General features: G+C 36.3%; 1 protein-coding gene across 2 annotated transcripts in view; it reads right to left on the reverse strand.

The window, feature by feature from the left end:
* Positions 1-17556, reverse strand: part of Cep126 (centrosomal protein 126) — a 57952-nt gene that overhangs the window by 36124 nt on the left and 4272 nt on the right. For both annotated transcript variants that reach the window (XM_029482055.1, XM_021173292.2), the window contains exons 3-4: positions 8322-8467; positions 4259-4370 (exon numbers count right to left, since the gene is read on the reverse strand). In XM_029482055.1, the coding sequence (XP_029337915.1) occupies positions 4259-4370; positions 8322-8467 (258 nt within the window). The remainder of the gene's footprint in view (positions 1-4258; positions 4371-8321; positions 8468-17556) is intronic.

The raw sequence follows: 17556 nt of genomic DNA on the forward strand, positions 1-17556 counted from the left end.
TTCTTTATTTACATTTCAAATGTTATCCCCTTTCCTGATTTCCCCTCTGAAAACCCCCTATCCCTTCTCCCCTTCCCCTGCTCACCAACCCACCCATCCCACTTTCAGGCTCACTCTTGAGGCCAGCCTTTTTGAAGTTTTGAATTTGGAGACCTTCTTCCTACCCTACCAGAACTCCTCTTGTAATCTGTGTAAACTGATTGTGATATTCTATTTGTATACGCCTGCAAAGGGTTAACATTATCCTTTTATCCTTCTTAATGGGCTAGATCAGTATTGGGGGTACCTTTCAAAGTTGTTTCTTTGGGAAATGGTTCACCCACTGTAACTGCATTGCTCTACAGTGATGCTGTCATTTGTAGGAGGTATAGACTTAGCAAAGACTAGCTTTCAAATGCTTTGTAGCCTTCCAAGAGGATGTTCCTATCCAAGGACTCTGTCATGTTACCATATGGCATTCTGATTGATTGCTTAACTCAAGATCACCACTGATAAGATACTGACTAGTTTTATTTTTATCTGTGATGGCTGTCACATGTGTATTCATGACTTAGACTTTCTAAATACCCTATATTTAAAACTTATAGCATACCCTCCTGTGGTGGTTTGAATATTTTTGGTCCAGGGAGTAGTACTATTTGAAGGTGTGGCCATGTTGGAGAAGGAAGTGTGTCACTGTGGGCATGTACTTTAAGAGCCTGCCATGTTCTTGCCTTGATGATAATGAACTGAACCTCTGAACTTGTAAGCCAAACCCATCTACATGTTGTCCTTAAAAGAGTTGCCTTGGTCATGGTGTCTGTGCACAGCAGTGAAACCCTAAGTAAGACACCTATCTTCCTTTCAACTACTCTCTACCTAAACCTGTTGATTCTTCCTTCACAGCTATACTCTTCTTTTTGTGGCAAAATGCTTTACCTGAGATCTACCACCTTATCTTCATCCCTAAGTTTTAATAAATGGTTTTACCATCTCACTCTATTCACTGATGATGAAACCCTGTCTCTGGAACCATTCTTGAGTCTTCTCCATCTTCTATTTCCTTCCTTGGCAGCTCTGAAGAAGTCATTTTGATTAACTAGATTATCTTGATTTTCCACTATTAGTCTGCCCCTATTAATTTGGCAAAACTTCTAAACATATTGGGACCTTGCTCCAATTCTTTCACTACTTATTTCTAGAACATATTACTTATCAAAGCCTTTCCTGGTTTAACACTTGGCTTCCTTTCCTACCAATGTACTTCACTGTACATATGTATATACCTCACTGTACATACATATAAGACAAATTAATTACACTGTAAGAACTGCTTGTTTTTGTTGACTATCTTACTCATTTGTATAGCTTCAGGCCAAGTTCTGCCCTCAGAGAGTTTACTTTTATCTATGATATTTCCCCCTTATTTCTGGAATTCTTCTAACATGTACAGCACTATAGTTCAGTATACTGAACAAAACTATAATCTGGTTTGGGGAACAAAAATCCTCAAAAAAGTTAAGTAACAATAAAATCACAACCTTCAGGTTATCTCTTCCTAGTCCTCTTTGTCTCAATTTTGATTAAAAAAATTAACATTTATAATTGGACTCCTATCTTCTGATTAAAAAAGTTTAAGTAAAAAAATTTAAAATATTAACATATTCTCCTTTTCAGTGAAGTTCTTTGTAAAACCCTTGCAAATAAACATTACACGTCAAAATTAATCAAACATAGTCTATACAACTTTATGAACTTATATCCAGTTAGAATTGCCATTTGAAATGGAAATTGTGAAGCTTCACATTAAAACTTATATTTTTAGTATTGAATATTTTACACACATATCCACCACAAAACCAGAACTTTCATGATGAAATTAGCACTAGAAAACAATTAGTTTTATGATATCCTTTTCATAACTCATATCCATCCCTGCATTTACTCCTTTCTAATCACCTTATATTTAGCTGTTTTCTTTTCTTGTTATACCGTACCCACGGTATATTTGTTTACATATATGTATTATTGGTTAGAGAGACATATGAGAGAGGACATGTGGTTTATTTCTTTTTTTTTTCTTTTTTAAAATTAGGTATTTTCTTCATTTACATTTCCAATGCTATCCCAAAAGTTCCCCATACCCTCCACCCCCACACACTCCCCTACGCACCCACTCCCACTTCTTGGCCCTGGTGTTCCCCTATACTGAGGCATATAAAGTTTGCAAGACTGATGGGCCTCTCTTTCCAATGATGGCCGACTAGGCCATCTTCTGATACATATGCAGTTAGAGACACAAGCTCTAGGGGGTACTGGTTAGTTCATATTGTTGTGATTTATTTCTTTCTAAGAATGTGTGACCTCACTTGATAATGTACATGTCCATCCCTTTTCCTGTACATTTTAACTTCATTTTTCTTTAGAATTGAGTAGTATTCGTGTGTGTGTGTGTGTGTGTGTGTGTGTGTGTGTGTGTGTGTATTTTCCCCACTCATTTGTTGGACAACCACTCTGATTCCAATTCATTGCTTTAGTGAATAAAGGAGCAATAAACAAGGGCTAACCATATCTCTATGGTGGCATATGGTGTTGTCTGGGTATATGCCCAGGAGTGAAATAGCTGGTTTACATGGTAGTTCATTTTGTACTTTTTTTTGATAAGTCTCCAAACTTCTACTCAGCATATTCTCACCTTTACCTTGGCTATTTTTATTTTCTTTATGCTATTACACCAAACTTATAATGTATTTTTTTCATGAAATATTGTTTTCTTTCCTCCTTTTCTTCCTCTCTCCTTTATCCATTCTCTCATTATGCACAATAATCTATAATAATTATAAAAGTATGTTTAAAAATGATTTTGTTTATTTGCTTAAAATTCTCTTAAAACTTCAGAAATAAATGCATATTTTATTTGTTTTAAAATCACAAATTTTTTTTTTTTGTGTGTGTGTATACACACATACTAGAGAATGCATGTGGAAGTCAGATTATACTTTACCCTGAATATATATATCATTGCTTTGTTACATGTGATCACCATTCTGTCTAAAAGTGCCATTCACCATTTGTCCTGATTAACACATATTTTCTTCAAAGCTTGGCTGAAGCATTCCTTTTTAAATGAGATTCTTTAAAATAAAGAGTAGTTCTTTTCTAATAAATACTGAAAGGATTAAATTATGTTTTTGCTCTAATCAAGAGAATTACTGACCAGAGAAATTCTAAAAATGAAATAATATTTTGTATAGGTAAAATATTAACAAAATTTACAGCCTGAAATATTAACAACTTCCTAAGTATTCTGATTATTACTATTATTTTGATGTAAATCTATGTATTTTGTGTGGTGCTGGTGATCCATCCTGCATTACATGGTGAGGCAAATGCTCTCTACTGAGCTACACCCACAGTCTCAGAGCTTTCTACAATGCCATTTTACTTCTTTTTACGGTTATATACTACAGATTATATACGTATTTTAATTAAAAATGAGGTCTTTTTTTTTTTTAATTTCATATGCATTGGTGTTTTGCCTGCATATATATCTGTAAGAGGGCGTCAGATCCCCTGGAACTGAAGTTACAGAGAGTTGTGAGCTCATACAGTGCTGGGAATTGAACCTAGGTCCTCTGAAAGAATAGCTAGTGCTATTAGCCACAAAGACATCTCTCTGGCCCCAAGGAATTGCATGTTTTACAGTGTATTCCATACTGCTTTTCAATGCTTCATCTAGTTCTCTGCATATAACATAAAAAATATTTGGAAAAAATGAAAAATATATTTATTGGAGGAAGCCTAGTGATTGGCTAGCCCATGCTGCTCCTTTTAATAGTCTTTGCTTAGGAAATGCTGGAGAGAACCAGAAATAAAAAGTGTGGTTTTTATTGAGACAATAACAACAAAATTCTAAGTGAAGAAAAAAATACCACTACAACTGCAAAATCTTTTTTAAACTAAATTTGTATCAAAATAATCTAAACAATTGTATCTCTTTAGTATAGACAATAAACATCAACATATTAAAACAGTGTTGATATTTTTCGTAGAAAATGATTCATTATTAGCAGTATTTATACTACTAAAGTATAAGACACCAAATTACAATTCTGATTTAATATTTAATTTGTGAAAGAAAACAAAACAAATTCTAAGACAAAGATAAGATGCAACCAATGAAAAAGATGACAAATTCATCAAGTATAAAGCCGTATGGTTATTATATAAAAGAGCTAACAGCCTAACCACTTTAACATAGTTATAATAAATTACTCACCGCCAATTTGTTGCTGGCCTGTGGGAAAGAGGAATGTTTACTTCTGATTTTAAGTTGGACTCTTGAATTTGTTTTAGGGCCTCTTCTAATGGAGGAACTGGATTTTGAAAAACTAACAGAATAGTAAAAAACAAAGAAAAAACCAATAAAGAATCATTCTATCAACAATGGTTTCTTGCTATATAATTTTATTGGCCAATAAAATATTTCAAAGCTCTTTTACAATATACTTACAATAGGATATTTTAAATTTGACATGTTAAGTTGTAAAAAAGAAACTGTTACTTTGAGATTTTCATCATCAATTCTATAACAATATTTATTTAAAAATATGAAACTTTGAAAAATGTGTAGGCACACACATATATATAAAAACTCAGTATTTGCTTTCATGGTCTCAAAAATTTTATGACAAATGCTAAAATATTCACATGAATAAAATTTTAAAAATCAGCTACTATTTGAGCAGTTACAGAGCTTATTTTAAGGATGTTTTCAGTATGCTCATCCTGCCTGACACAGGTGCTGTTTTAAATTTTACAGTTGAGAAGCTAAGGTAGGAAGAAGGCAAGTGATGCCCTCCGAATCATCTGCTATATAGACACTACCCCACACTGCTTTGTATACCTTTCAACTATCTTGTTTTCTGTATACATCCACTTTCAAAGCCTTCAAGTATGCACTTTGGTACTCAACATATTCTCTTTTCCTTACTTTTAATGTTCCCCTCACTGTCTCTAAAGAATGCTGCCTCTCTGAGGCAGCCTATGGAGACATTATGTTGCACGTATCAAATGCTATACATAGTTCTTCAAGCCTCCAGGTAGAACAGATGATTTTCTAGCTCTAACTCTTCATGGAAACCTAACACTTAAAAAAAAAAAAAAACCTTTTTGGACTGGAGAGATGGCTTAGTGGTTAAGAGCACCAACTGCTCTTCCTAAAGGTCCTGAGTTCAAATCCCAGCAACCACATGGTGGCTCACAACCATCTGTAACAAGATCTGATGCCCCCTTCCGGAGTGTCTACAGTGTACTTACATATAATAATAAATAAATCTTTAAAAAAAAAAACCTTTTTACTTTAAAACATTCATGTCAACTACTTCCTCACTACTCTATTGTCTGTAATTTTTTCCAAAATGATTAAACAGAGCCAGTATACTATTACACAGGAGTTAATTCAAACTTGAACTCTAGACACAAGAGAAGGTAATGGGGTGAATATGATAATATATACATGTCTGAAAATATCAAAATAAATTAGTGACATATAATGAAAATATGCTAGTATACTACTCCATATCTAGCAGTATATTGCTATTTATTAATGTGTATTATGTGTGATGCTCTCTGCCAAGTTTCCAAGGCACTGTTTTCCTTATATCTTTTCTTCTCCTACATTTAATAATCCTATCAATTGTGATATCTGAATAGATTACTTCTTATGTCTATATACAGTTACTGCTCAAATGAGAAATTTAACACCTTTTCCCAACATTAAGTCTCCTCCTAGCCTTTTAACTTCAGTATGTTTCTGCTTCCACCCACATTCCATGTTGTCACTATAGTTACACTTCTTATAAGCATATCTCAATGTGAGAGGCCCCTCTATTTTATATATTTGTTAGGAGTAGAAACATACCCAACACTGAGAAAGTTCCAGTTTTCCTTACAAATAGAGTCAAACAGATAAAAACACATGAACGAGGCCTCTATTAAGGGGGATTCATTGGCATAACTTTATATTTTCCTCTTTTTTTTTTTTGGTCTAGAATATCAATCTTGTAGTTGGTGAACTAGCAGCTACCATTTCCACAAGAGTAAAGATAAAAACCATGTAGAAATTGGTAGCTGAACAAAATTAGAGTCTTTGTTCTGAAACTTTACAACCATGGAACCAGCTCTTGACCCTGACTTTAGGACTCACTCTAGGAGAGGAAACCATGTTTTGGTTTCTTTTGATTATGTCAGTGTTCTTTGCAGTTCCTGTTTATACTAAGATTCCTTACTGACACAGAAATGACTTACTTTCCAGTTAGAAAATGGCATTTTGTCTAGAGATGAGCTTTTTAGTATGGCATATAGAATTCTTCAGGAGTTGGCTCCAACTTACTTTTTTTAGTCTCAAGTTAATATTTTTCTCTTCTTACCACCCATCTGAAACAACTTATGTTTCAGATACACTGAAAGACACATTTCATTTGTATGAACTGTTCCTTCTGTCTGGACTACTCTTTACTGTTTTCTTTGCCTGGTAAGATAGTGATTCAAGAGTCATGTATGTTATTTTTCTAGAAACAATGACTTAGCACCTTGACATAGGTTTAGCATTCTTTCCTATGTTTCACAGTAGTTATACATTCGGTTATTGTACCAATGATACTGTTTAAGTTCTTATCCAAAATAGGTCATGGTTTTTAGTGTTAAGAGTACAATTACATATTTCTGTAGTTCAGTATAGCTGGAATCAGATTATAACACAGTACAGCATATGATAGCCGGGTATACAATGGTACTGTCAGCTCTCTTTGTTTAGTGAGCTTTGATATATTGTTAGTTCTGCCTTGCTACTTAAGGTCTAAAAACGTGGATGTGATATGAAACCATAAATCATATTTACACTTAAAATTCTTTTTAAAATATGGAATATATAAATAATAATTATTTAATATTAATAAGTGAAACATTAAGTTTAATATGCACATAATGAAAGAAAGAAATTGAATTCAAGGCCCATGATTCATATGGCTCATGATGACTAGTCAGAAGGTTTTACAGGCCTAAGACAGAGACCAGCCAGGCTGGCACAAAGGCTGTTAAGTCATTCCAGGGACTGGCTGGCCATAAAAGATAAGAGAGGCATGCAAGGACAATCTCCGGACAAGCCCAGTTGAGTAATGGGCCATCTGGTCTGGTCTCCTTATGATATGGCTTGAGTTTAACCAGATGCTCTGCCCACAAAGATAAGCACCCTCCCTCTAGAGTTGCTGTGGTCCTGACCCGAACTTACCGCTTGCTGATGTTTAAACTGTTCAATTGTGTGTAACTACGCCAATTTCCCCATCCCCCGACTTTTTTCCTATATAGACCCCTAACTTTCGAGCCTCAGGGTAGACTCCTCTGTCTCCTGCGTGAGATACATGTTGGCCTGGAGCTCTGTCATTAAACTGCCTCGTGTGTTTGCATCAAGCCAGTCTCTCGTGATTCCTTGGGTACGTGCACTGTCTCGGGACTTGAGTGGGGGTCTCCCCACTGGGGTCTTTCATGTATATGCATGCTCACGTGTGTAGGTATAGATGTGTGTGGGTGCAAGTGTGTAGGTATAGGTGTGTGTGTGCTAGATTGTGGGTGTAGAGGCTGGAGGTTGATATCTGCTTCACTCACTCTCCACTTTGTTTATTCAGGAAGGGTCTATGAATTGAATCCAGAGCTTACCAAGACTAGCTAGTAGCTTGCTCTAGGGAACCCCCGTCTGTGCTTCCTAAGTGCTGTGAGTATAGGCTGCTCCCACGGCTGCCTGTCTTTGACTTTTAAGTGGTTCTAGGTATGTAGACTCATGCCTCACAAATGCTTTCTTTATCTACTCAGCCATCTCCTTGGTCCAATTATATTTAAATTCTTAATTGGTTGTGGATCTTAGACTATTGAATTGTATTACTTTGTAGACTTTTTGTTTGCCAGTCTTTCAAATAAAAATTTGAAGCAGACTATGAGTAAAATGCCAGAATAACTATGCCACTCAATTCCTGTACCCAATTGCTAAATTTTCTGTTAAGTACTTACAAAATCAATTTTAAAAAGACAAAACATTGTGAACTAGTGTGAAGTTGAAAGAAATTTGTGAATAAATAGAGAACTTACCAATGGAGCCAACACAGTATTTGCCAAATTCAATTTAAATCAAATTCCTGTTTTTCATTTGGTTAAAATGCTTGTTACTCAAACAGCACACCAGGCTGTTCCTACTTTTTAAAAAAATGTAAAATGTCATTGTTTACTTGATCTAAATTTGATTACAACTTCCATTTTTATTCTTAGAATTATTCCAGAAATGAAGGTACCTGCTCTCCTTCTCTGAGAAACAGGAACGTGGGCACGCTGGAATTTTTCAGTAACTTCTTCAAACTTTTGCTTCCTCTGCTGCAGGATCCGTTCTCTAATTTGATATTCTCTTTCTTCTTGTTTTTGGCGTTTCTCTTCGAAAGCTCTAGATTTAACATATAAAGGACATGGAAGTGATAGACAGGCAGCTGAACAAACCAGAATGGATGTCTGAAATCACCACCATTAATGAAATATCAACATTTTCATTTGACTAAACACAGCAAATTTCAGATTTTTTAACAGGTCATTGGCTGAATTTCCATGTCCTTATAAAATGGAGTTTCAGACCATCATTCAGACTTCTTGTAACTAAAAGAAGGCCTTGTAGGGTGGCCTCATTCTGACTTCAGTCAGGCCTGCCAATATCCCCACCTGCTGTGGTAAAAGCCTTTTCTAAGAGCCACACTGTTTTTGGTATTCACTAGTGAGAGAAGCAGCCTTGCAAATTAGGGGGAAGGCAAGGAAATGACTTCTTCCCACTTTACATCAAAGTTTAAAATTGGCTGTCATGTAAGTCTTACCTGTGCTAAAAATACAATTTTTATTAAAAAGTTGGTTTTGGCTTCTTTTATAAATATGGAACCCAGAACTTTTCAGCAGACAAAGTTACAAACATCTGCGCTATAAATATCTAGTTTTAAAAATTATTGTTATTGTGTGTGTATGTAGGGGTGTGGAGGTCAGAGGCCATCTTTGTGGCGCTGGGTTTTACATTCATTCCACTGGGTTTTGGGAGGTCAAACTCAGGTTTTAGAGTTGTGAGACAAGCATCTTTACCTACTGAGCTAGCCTGCCTGCCCCAGGCCCCCACTTTTCTTAACTTTCCCCTTTATTTATAAGGCTCTTTATTATATTTTCTCTATTTTAGTTGTACTACTTTAAACAGTTAAATTTTGTTCTTGAAAAATGTGTTTGCATTATTCACAAAGTATTTGATAAGAAGCAGGACTGCAATGCCAGCCTGGCACAGGTAGGAAAGTTTTCAAAGGCACTACTTTGTTGTGTAGGAACTTGGGGGACAGCTGGTTGAACTCTTTTAAAGTTTTTTCTGTTCCAGATTACCACTGGCCACTATTAAAGGTCTACTTTGTCTATGTAACTGGTCATCTAGAGAACTACAGGATTGGGGGACAGCGCCTTAGGTTTCCAAGGGATGGTTTACAACCATTTACAATGGGATCTGATACCCTCTTCTGTCATGCAGGCATACATGCAAATAAAGCACTCATATATATATAAGTAAATAAGTCTTTAAAAATAGGTAAACATCTTAAAAAATACATTTCTATGCACATCATTATATAATGAACAGCCCCCCAAAAAATCACACACACACACACACACACACACACACACACACACACACATTTTAGGGATAAACACAACCAAAGAGGTAAAAATGTCTTATATATCAAGAACTACAAAATACAGATGAAAAAATTCCAAAGGAAGGCTAATCTACATTCATGGATTAGAAGATCTTATATCACTGAGATGTCAGTACTGCTATTTACAGATTCATAGCTGACAGACTGCTATGAGAGTGATTCTGTGTGACTTCTCAGGCTATATTTGAAATTTTACAGCATTTAACCTGCTGCTTGGGAACACTCACTTTAGGAAATACCAGGATGTAAACATTATTTTTGATGATCTTAAGATCACCATGTTGAGATGCAGCCGAGGCTAGCTAAAGAGACATAGCTAAAGGCAGAGAACTGTCTGATTAGCTTCCAGCAATATTGGCTAATCAAACCCTAGTACAAAGCAAGTGTCTGAAGAAGCATGATGAATTTCAAGTTCAACAGAACTTTAGATCTTCAGAATCAAAGATAAAATCTGAGTGCAACAGCATTATCAAAGGGAGAATCAACAGCTACATAGTCAACACAGATCATCGGAATATACTGTTTATGTTAGCAAGTTTTAGAGGGAGTTATACAGTAGCAAATGAGCCATGGAGTAAGTCCAAGCTGATTGTTTTAAAGCCATTTAGCTGTTATTTGACCAGGGGATAAAGATTATAATGTAAATTCCTTACTACCTTTGTTTCATTTGTTTTTGCTTTTGGAGAGATCTCACTATGCATCTTGGCTGGCCTGGAACTTGTTATGTGACCTGTCTGGATTAGAACTCAGAGTGATCTACTTACTGTACTTGGTCCTATTTACTTCTTTGTACATTTAAAAATGAAAACTCACACTCATTAGTTCTATGTGACATTCTGATTAAAACAAACAACACTAATTAGAAAGTCATATTTCATTTCTCCCTGGAGACATGACATTTAAGCTAGACAGGAGACAGTCATGAAAATTATGGAGAAAGGAAGCACTCTAGCAAAAGTAACAGCAAGCCAATGCTCAGTTAGGAAAAGAGACAAAAACAGACTTCCTGCACGAGAAAGCTGAGAAAACACAACCAACTTAGTAGTGAGGAATGGTAGATTCTTAAGGTAAGAGGTGGTATGCTCCTTGCTGAAATATAAAGTTATTCTAATAGCAAAAATACCATTTCTACTACTTTATATCATTCCACAGTGGTCCTGTTCTCTGTATTAAAATGTGCCCAGAAAAGAATTTCACATCCAAGACTATAGAAAATATAGTCTGAAGTAAATGTGTTAAATTAAAGCACTGACAGAATATCTAAGACCAGTAAGCCAATGCTTCTGCTCTTGATCTCTGTGGTAGGCCAGATGATAAAGTCTTAATAAGTCAGTGTAGCAATGCTTACACTACAGTTCTCTCCTTATTCCATCAGGAGTTGCGGAGTTTCATTTACTTGGTGATGTGTCAGGAACTCAGATAAATGCAGTGGGAATGAAGGAACAGATGGTGAAAGCAAGGAAGAAGACTTTGCTACCTCTGTAGAATTTAGACTCGGAAGAGTGTGTTATCATTACCCACTATCTCTGGGCTGAGCATTTTTCAGGAGACACAGAGTCTGCCTTGGTGTCTTCCATAGTGTCTGTTCAACATGTGCAGTTCTGTCTCATGAAATGTGTACAGCATCTTAGCTCAAAGTGAGCGACCTCATTAAGTACAGCCATATGCCCAGCTGTTTGTTTTGCTTTCCCACGAGTCTACCACTGAGTATCATTTACTCCTGCTGGAAGTATTCCTAGGAACAAATAACGCGCCATGGTAACCGTTTTCTGTAGCAACATAGTAAGCAGTACCAGTAAAAGTGCCTGAGGCCCCAAGAGATAGTATATGGAACTGGAGAGGTTGCCTTGTAATGCTTTTCTTTTTCAGACGGGGATAATTATACAGTTTAAACATGATACTTTAAAACTCTGCCATATTTTGAAGAGTTAGAAATGAAAAACTAGGGATGAAAATGAAATTGGAAAAAGTATTTTTTCTAGGATAAAATATATCAAATGCTGGTATTAACAGCCCATGAGGAAGAAAGTCAAAAAGCTATCCTGAGTTTCCTACGTGTGGAGAGCACATGTTTCACATTACTAGCCCTGTTCTTGGTAAGATTGAAAATTATTTGAATTCCTAAATCTGTACTGAAATTCCTATCTTTTCAATGGGTTTTCGTCCACTTGGCTAAAAATACAAACAAAAAAAGATATTGGTGGAGAAAACATTCAAATATAGAACACTCATATTCTGATTTATCAGAAAGAATAATGCATATAATACAAAGACAATGATTACTGCATTTTTCTAAAAGTTGTGATGTCAGCCAAAAATAAGAGTTTAACTATCAGTTAACTAAAGCTCATAGCTATTAATCCTAAGATTAAGATCCTTAAGTCCTAGTTACATTTATTCTTAGGCTCAATTCTAGCAAATATTTCCTATGCACTAGACCATAATGTATTAAAAAAGGGCAATGGCACTTCCATAGGAGACCTACTAACATTAGAGAGATGCTACTCTGGGCAGATAAGGCTTAGTTAAGCACTGATGTGAAGTCACCCAATGAAACACTTCTGAGAACATGCTTCTATTGTTGAGTGGTGCTCTACCTACCTTCCTACCCACCCACCCACCCACCTACATATCCATCCTCCCATCCATCCATCCATCCATCCATCCATCCATCCATCCATCCATTTATGTATTTATTTTACAAGAAGAGTCTGAAAGGTGAAGAAGAGGAAGTTGATTGGCTAGGACTTTGAGACCTGAAGAACAACATGGTGATATGTTCTAGAATATATAAAGAGCTTAAAAACTTATCAAAGCCCAAGTAACTCAGTAAAAAACTTCAGAAAATGATCTGACTATACACTTCACAAAATGTGGAGATAAATATCCAATAAATACATGAGAAAATGCTCAATATTATTAGCCATCAGGAGAATAGATGTCAAAGCTTCAAAGAAATGTCATCTTGCCCCAGTAGAAGAATAAATTATAACATGAACTGGTAATAGGACCAGGGTCTGTGATGTGAAATGAGGGGAGATGATGGAGGATCAGGGGAAGAGTAGAACTGTGACTGGTGGAGATGATGGAGAACAAAGGGGGATGTGCATGACCATTGCAAGCTGCATATGTGTGTGTGAAGAAACAAAACCCAATGTGACTAAATCAATATGCAAATAGATAATGGTTAAAAGAATTAGAGGAAAAAAAACATGAAAAGAACAGACACATGCAAACAAGTACCCAAAGTATACTCTACACCACTAGCCAGTCACTAGGCAGCTATCAACTTAAACCATGCTATACAGAATAGCTAACACAGAAACAGTGAGAGCAGCAAGTAAGGCTACATACAAAGTCTGGAAGCCACACTGCTGTGGTGGAAAAAGGCTATAAGTATGTAGAGGCCATACAGACGAGTCAGTGATGTACTCCTTGCCATATATTCCAGAGAAATAAAAATTATGTTTATATGAAAATTATACATGAATTTACAGTTTCTATCTACACCACCCCTAACAAAACTATCACACACACACACACAACACACACACACACACACACACACGCAAACTAAAACAACCAACCATCATCACTACCACCACCACCAGTAATAACAACCTCTTAACAATTTGAACCCATCATGTTTCTGGTACGAAATGCTACCCAGCAATACCAGTGAATACCACAGAACTGTTCTGAGAGGGAAAACATAAGTTCCCAAGGTTGCGTATTACAATTTTATTTGTTTAACAGTGTAAAAAATGAACAAAACTAAAGAAAACCGCAAATGAAGACCAATCGATAAGGGGGTAGGATGGGTTGTAGCTATGAAAGGGACACATGAGTGGCCTTTGTGAATTGGCCATGTGAATGTCACTTTTCTGTTTTTGATATCATACTATAATTTTGTAAAATGCTGTCATTGGAGGAAACTGGGTTAAAGACATATGGAAAACCCATAATTGCTAAAAAATTTGCAACTACTTCATAAGAAAGTATTGAGTACAAATTTAAGTATCTTGTATAGTTGTTATTGGCGAAGACAGATTGTATTTGGTATTTTAATTTTCCATTTCAGCATTTTTAATTACTGAAGCTAAAATTGTATTATTTCAGTTAAAAAAAAGAGTTGAATTTCTAAAAAGTTATTATAGTGAACAGTGGAGAAATTAGAAAATCTTCAATAGAAGAATTCACCAATGTGACCTGTCAGAGGCCACTTATTGTACACTGCTTGTGTGAATGAGGAAAAAAAAAAGGAATACATCAATATTGAAAAAGTTGATAATTAAAAGAGGACAGTAAAGCAGAATAGCTCAAGTACAATCAATACAGTAATATAGCAGCATAGGAGATGTCAAGCTATACCTGTGAGTCTAAGGTACAAGATCAAACTCCCTTTATTAATGTGTACAATGTGTATAAAAGCTTAAAGTGTGACATTATTCTAGAAAGATTTACATTAAAATATTAAAGAGTTTTCCTAATCGGTAAGAACTCTGAACACCTTCTTTGTAAGTGTCCCTGACTTCTGCCCCTCTCTGCTCAGCTCCAAGCCCTCATCCATGCTCATATGCCCACTCACTTGCCTAGAGTCTAATAGTTTTTCACCTGTTTTTTGGTCTGTTTTGCTTGCATCTGCTGCTTCTTTGGTATAATGAACTAAGATATAAATTTGATCATTGAGCATCTCTAACTTTGCTTTGTTGTTACAACCTAAAGATAATGTCTTTATAATCTAGCAAGGGCAAATTCTCTTTACTTTCTTTAGATTGCTATACATACTATCGCCTAGTTTATGAAATAAACTATCTCCTGTCATCTGATACTCATCCACATTTTCCCACATAACACTTACATACATCTTCTGTCACATTTTTTAATATTAGACTTTCCTTCTATTCTGCGTACATAAAGCACGGTTCCTCACCAGTCAGAATGACTAGGATCAAAAATTCAGGTGACAGCAGATGCTGGCGAGGATGTGGAGAAAGAGGAACACTCCTTCATTGTTGGTGGGATTGCTAGATTGTATAACCACTCTGGAAATCAGTCTGGCGGTTTCTCAGAAAACTGGACATAGTACTATCGGTAGATCCAGCAATACCTCTCCTGGGCATATACCCAGATGATGTTCCAACTGGTAATAAGGACACATGCTCCACTATGTTCATGGCAGCCTTATTTATAATAGCCAGAAGCTGGAAAGAACCCAGATGCCCCTCAACAGAGGAATGGATACAGAAAATGTNNTACATTNNCACAATGGANTACTACTCAGCTATTAAAAACAATGAATTTATGAAATTCTTGGGCAAATGGATGTATCTGGAGGATATCATCCTGAGTGAGGTAACCCAGTCACAAAAGAAGTCACTTGATATGCACTCACTCATATGTGGATATTAGCCCAGAAACCTAGAATACCCAAGATACAACTTCCAAAACACAGAAAATCAAGAAGGAAGACCAATGTGTGGATACTTCATTCCTCCCTAGAATAGGGAATAAAATACCCATGGAAGGAGTTGCAGAGACAAGGTTTGGAGCTAAGATAAAAGGATGGACCTTCCAAAGACTGCCCCACCTGGGGGTCCATCCCATAATCAGCCACCANACGCAGACACTATAGCATATGCCAGCAAGATTTTGCTGAAAGGACCCTGATATAGCTGTCTCCTGTGAGGCTATGTCAGTGCCTGGCAAATTCAGAAGTGGATGCTCATAGTCTTCTATAGGATGGAACACAGGGCCCCCAATGGAGGAGCTAGAAAAAGTACCCAACGAACTGAAGAGGTCTGCAACCGTATAGGTGGAACAACAATATGAACTAATCAGTACCCCCAGAGCTCGTGTCTCTAGATGCATATGTAGCAGAAGATGGCCTAGTCGGACATCATTGGGAAGAGAGGCCCATTGGTCTACCAAACTTTATAAGCCCCAGTACAGGGGAAAGCCAGGGCCAAGAAGTGGGAGTGAGTGGGGAGGGGAGCAGGGCGGGGGGAGGATATAGGGGACACTTTTGGGATAGCATTTGAGAAGTAAATGAAGAAAATATCTCTCTCTATATATAAAAAAGCACGGTTTCTTTCATGTTCCTTGGCTAACATGTGGCTAACTATTCTTCCAAGAGCCCTTTCTTGTCCTATAGTCCATGAGATGTGCTTCTGTCTACTTCATAGAAGATTCAACCGAGTATTCAGTTATCTTTAATTATTATATTATTAATGACTTGATAGTAAGAATCATGCTTTTCCTTTTTCTTTCTTTCTCTCTTTCTTTTTAAAAAATTACTTGGCTATTTTATTTATTTACATTTCAAATGTTGTCCCCCTTCCTGGTCTCTCCTCTTCAAACTCCCTATCCCATCTCCCCTCCCCTTTGTCTCTAAGAGGGTGCTCTCCCACCCACCCACCATTCCCGTATCACCCTTCTAGCATTCCCCTATATGTCTTTTATTATTAATCCTCTAGAACAAGAGTTTTTAGAGATTCCCTAATCTATGACATGTTAAACAGTTAAAGATAACTTCCCAGCTTGATGCCCCAGTGTAGGGGAATGCCAGGACAGGGAAGAGTGAGTGGGTGGGTTAGGGGGGTTTTCAGAGGGGAAATGAGGAAAGGGGATAAAATTTGCAATGTAAATAAAGAAAACATCTAATAAAAAAAAAGAAAATTTATGTGGAAATGTATAGCCATTTGGAAATTTTAAGAAATTGGTAGCAATGATATTAAATAAGAATTTTTTTTTTAAAAGATAACTTCCCAAGATAACTGAAAAAAATGGTGGGTACTTAGCCTCTGTCCAAAGGAAAAAATGCTAAATACTAAAATCCTTTGATATCACCTTGAGCAAAACTAGATAAAATCTATAATCATCTTTACTAACTTTTGTCATGTGCCTTATAATGTCTTCAGGAGTCAGAAAGTAACAGAAAAACAGAAATATATGAACAAAACTAAAATAAACTTCATTAAATAATTTTAACATTGTTAGAGAAAGAAAGGATTAAGCTCAAGAGAAATACAACATAAGAAAAAAAAATTACAGGTAAACAATTTTGTATTCCCCAAGTGGGACTTGCAGCATATGCCCAATGATGAAGTTAATAAGCTCCAGGGATCTTCTACTATCATAGATTACAAGAATATGGATAAGGCTATAATAAAAAAATTAAATAATGGGTAACCACTCTGACTAACAAAGTTGAATAACAAAACGTTATTAGATCTAGATATGGCACAGTGGTCAAGACTAGGAGGCTAGGAGCTGAGGCTAGGAGCCAGTGTGGCTCACAACAGTGTGGTAACTGCAGTTTCAGGGACTCTGACAGCTCCTGGTCTTTGTGAGTGCATGCATGCATGTAGTTCTCTTACATACTTCCAGGCAAGCACTCATACACATGAAATACAAACGACAACAAAACCACTATCTTTAAAATTTTAATAACTAAAGTCCTAAAAATGATTAAGAAGTAGTTGGATAGTTTTCATTTTACATCATTTTAGTTTATAGTTTCCACAGACAGCTTTTTTTGGTAATGATTTATAAAATTTGATTTATATCAGTACTCATCTCTCCCCTCTTTTTAGAATTGAATGGAGGAGGGTAGCAGATAAAAATTACATAAGTTGAATAGTAAATTAAAGTCAAGTTATAGTCTATTTGTAGTTAAATTTCTTGTTCTGTATCAAGAAAAAACTGTGAGCCGGGCGTGGTGGCGCACGCCTTTAATCCCAGCACTCGGGAGGCAGAGGCAGGCGGATTTCTGAGTTCGAGGCCAGCCTGGTCTACAAAGTGA

This window comes from Mus caroli, chromosome 9, assembly GCF_900094665.2.
Source record: "Mus caroli chromosome 9, CAROLI_EIJ_v1.1, whole genome shotgun sequence".
Taxonomy (NCBI): Eukaryota; Metazoa; Chordata; class Mammalia; order Rodentia; family Muridae; genus Mus; species Mus caroli.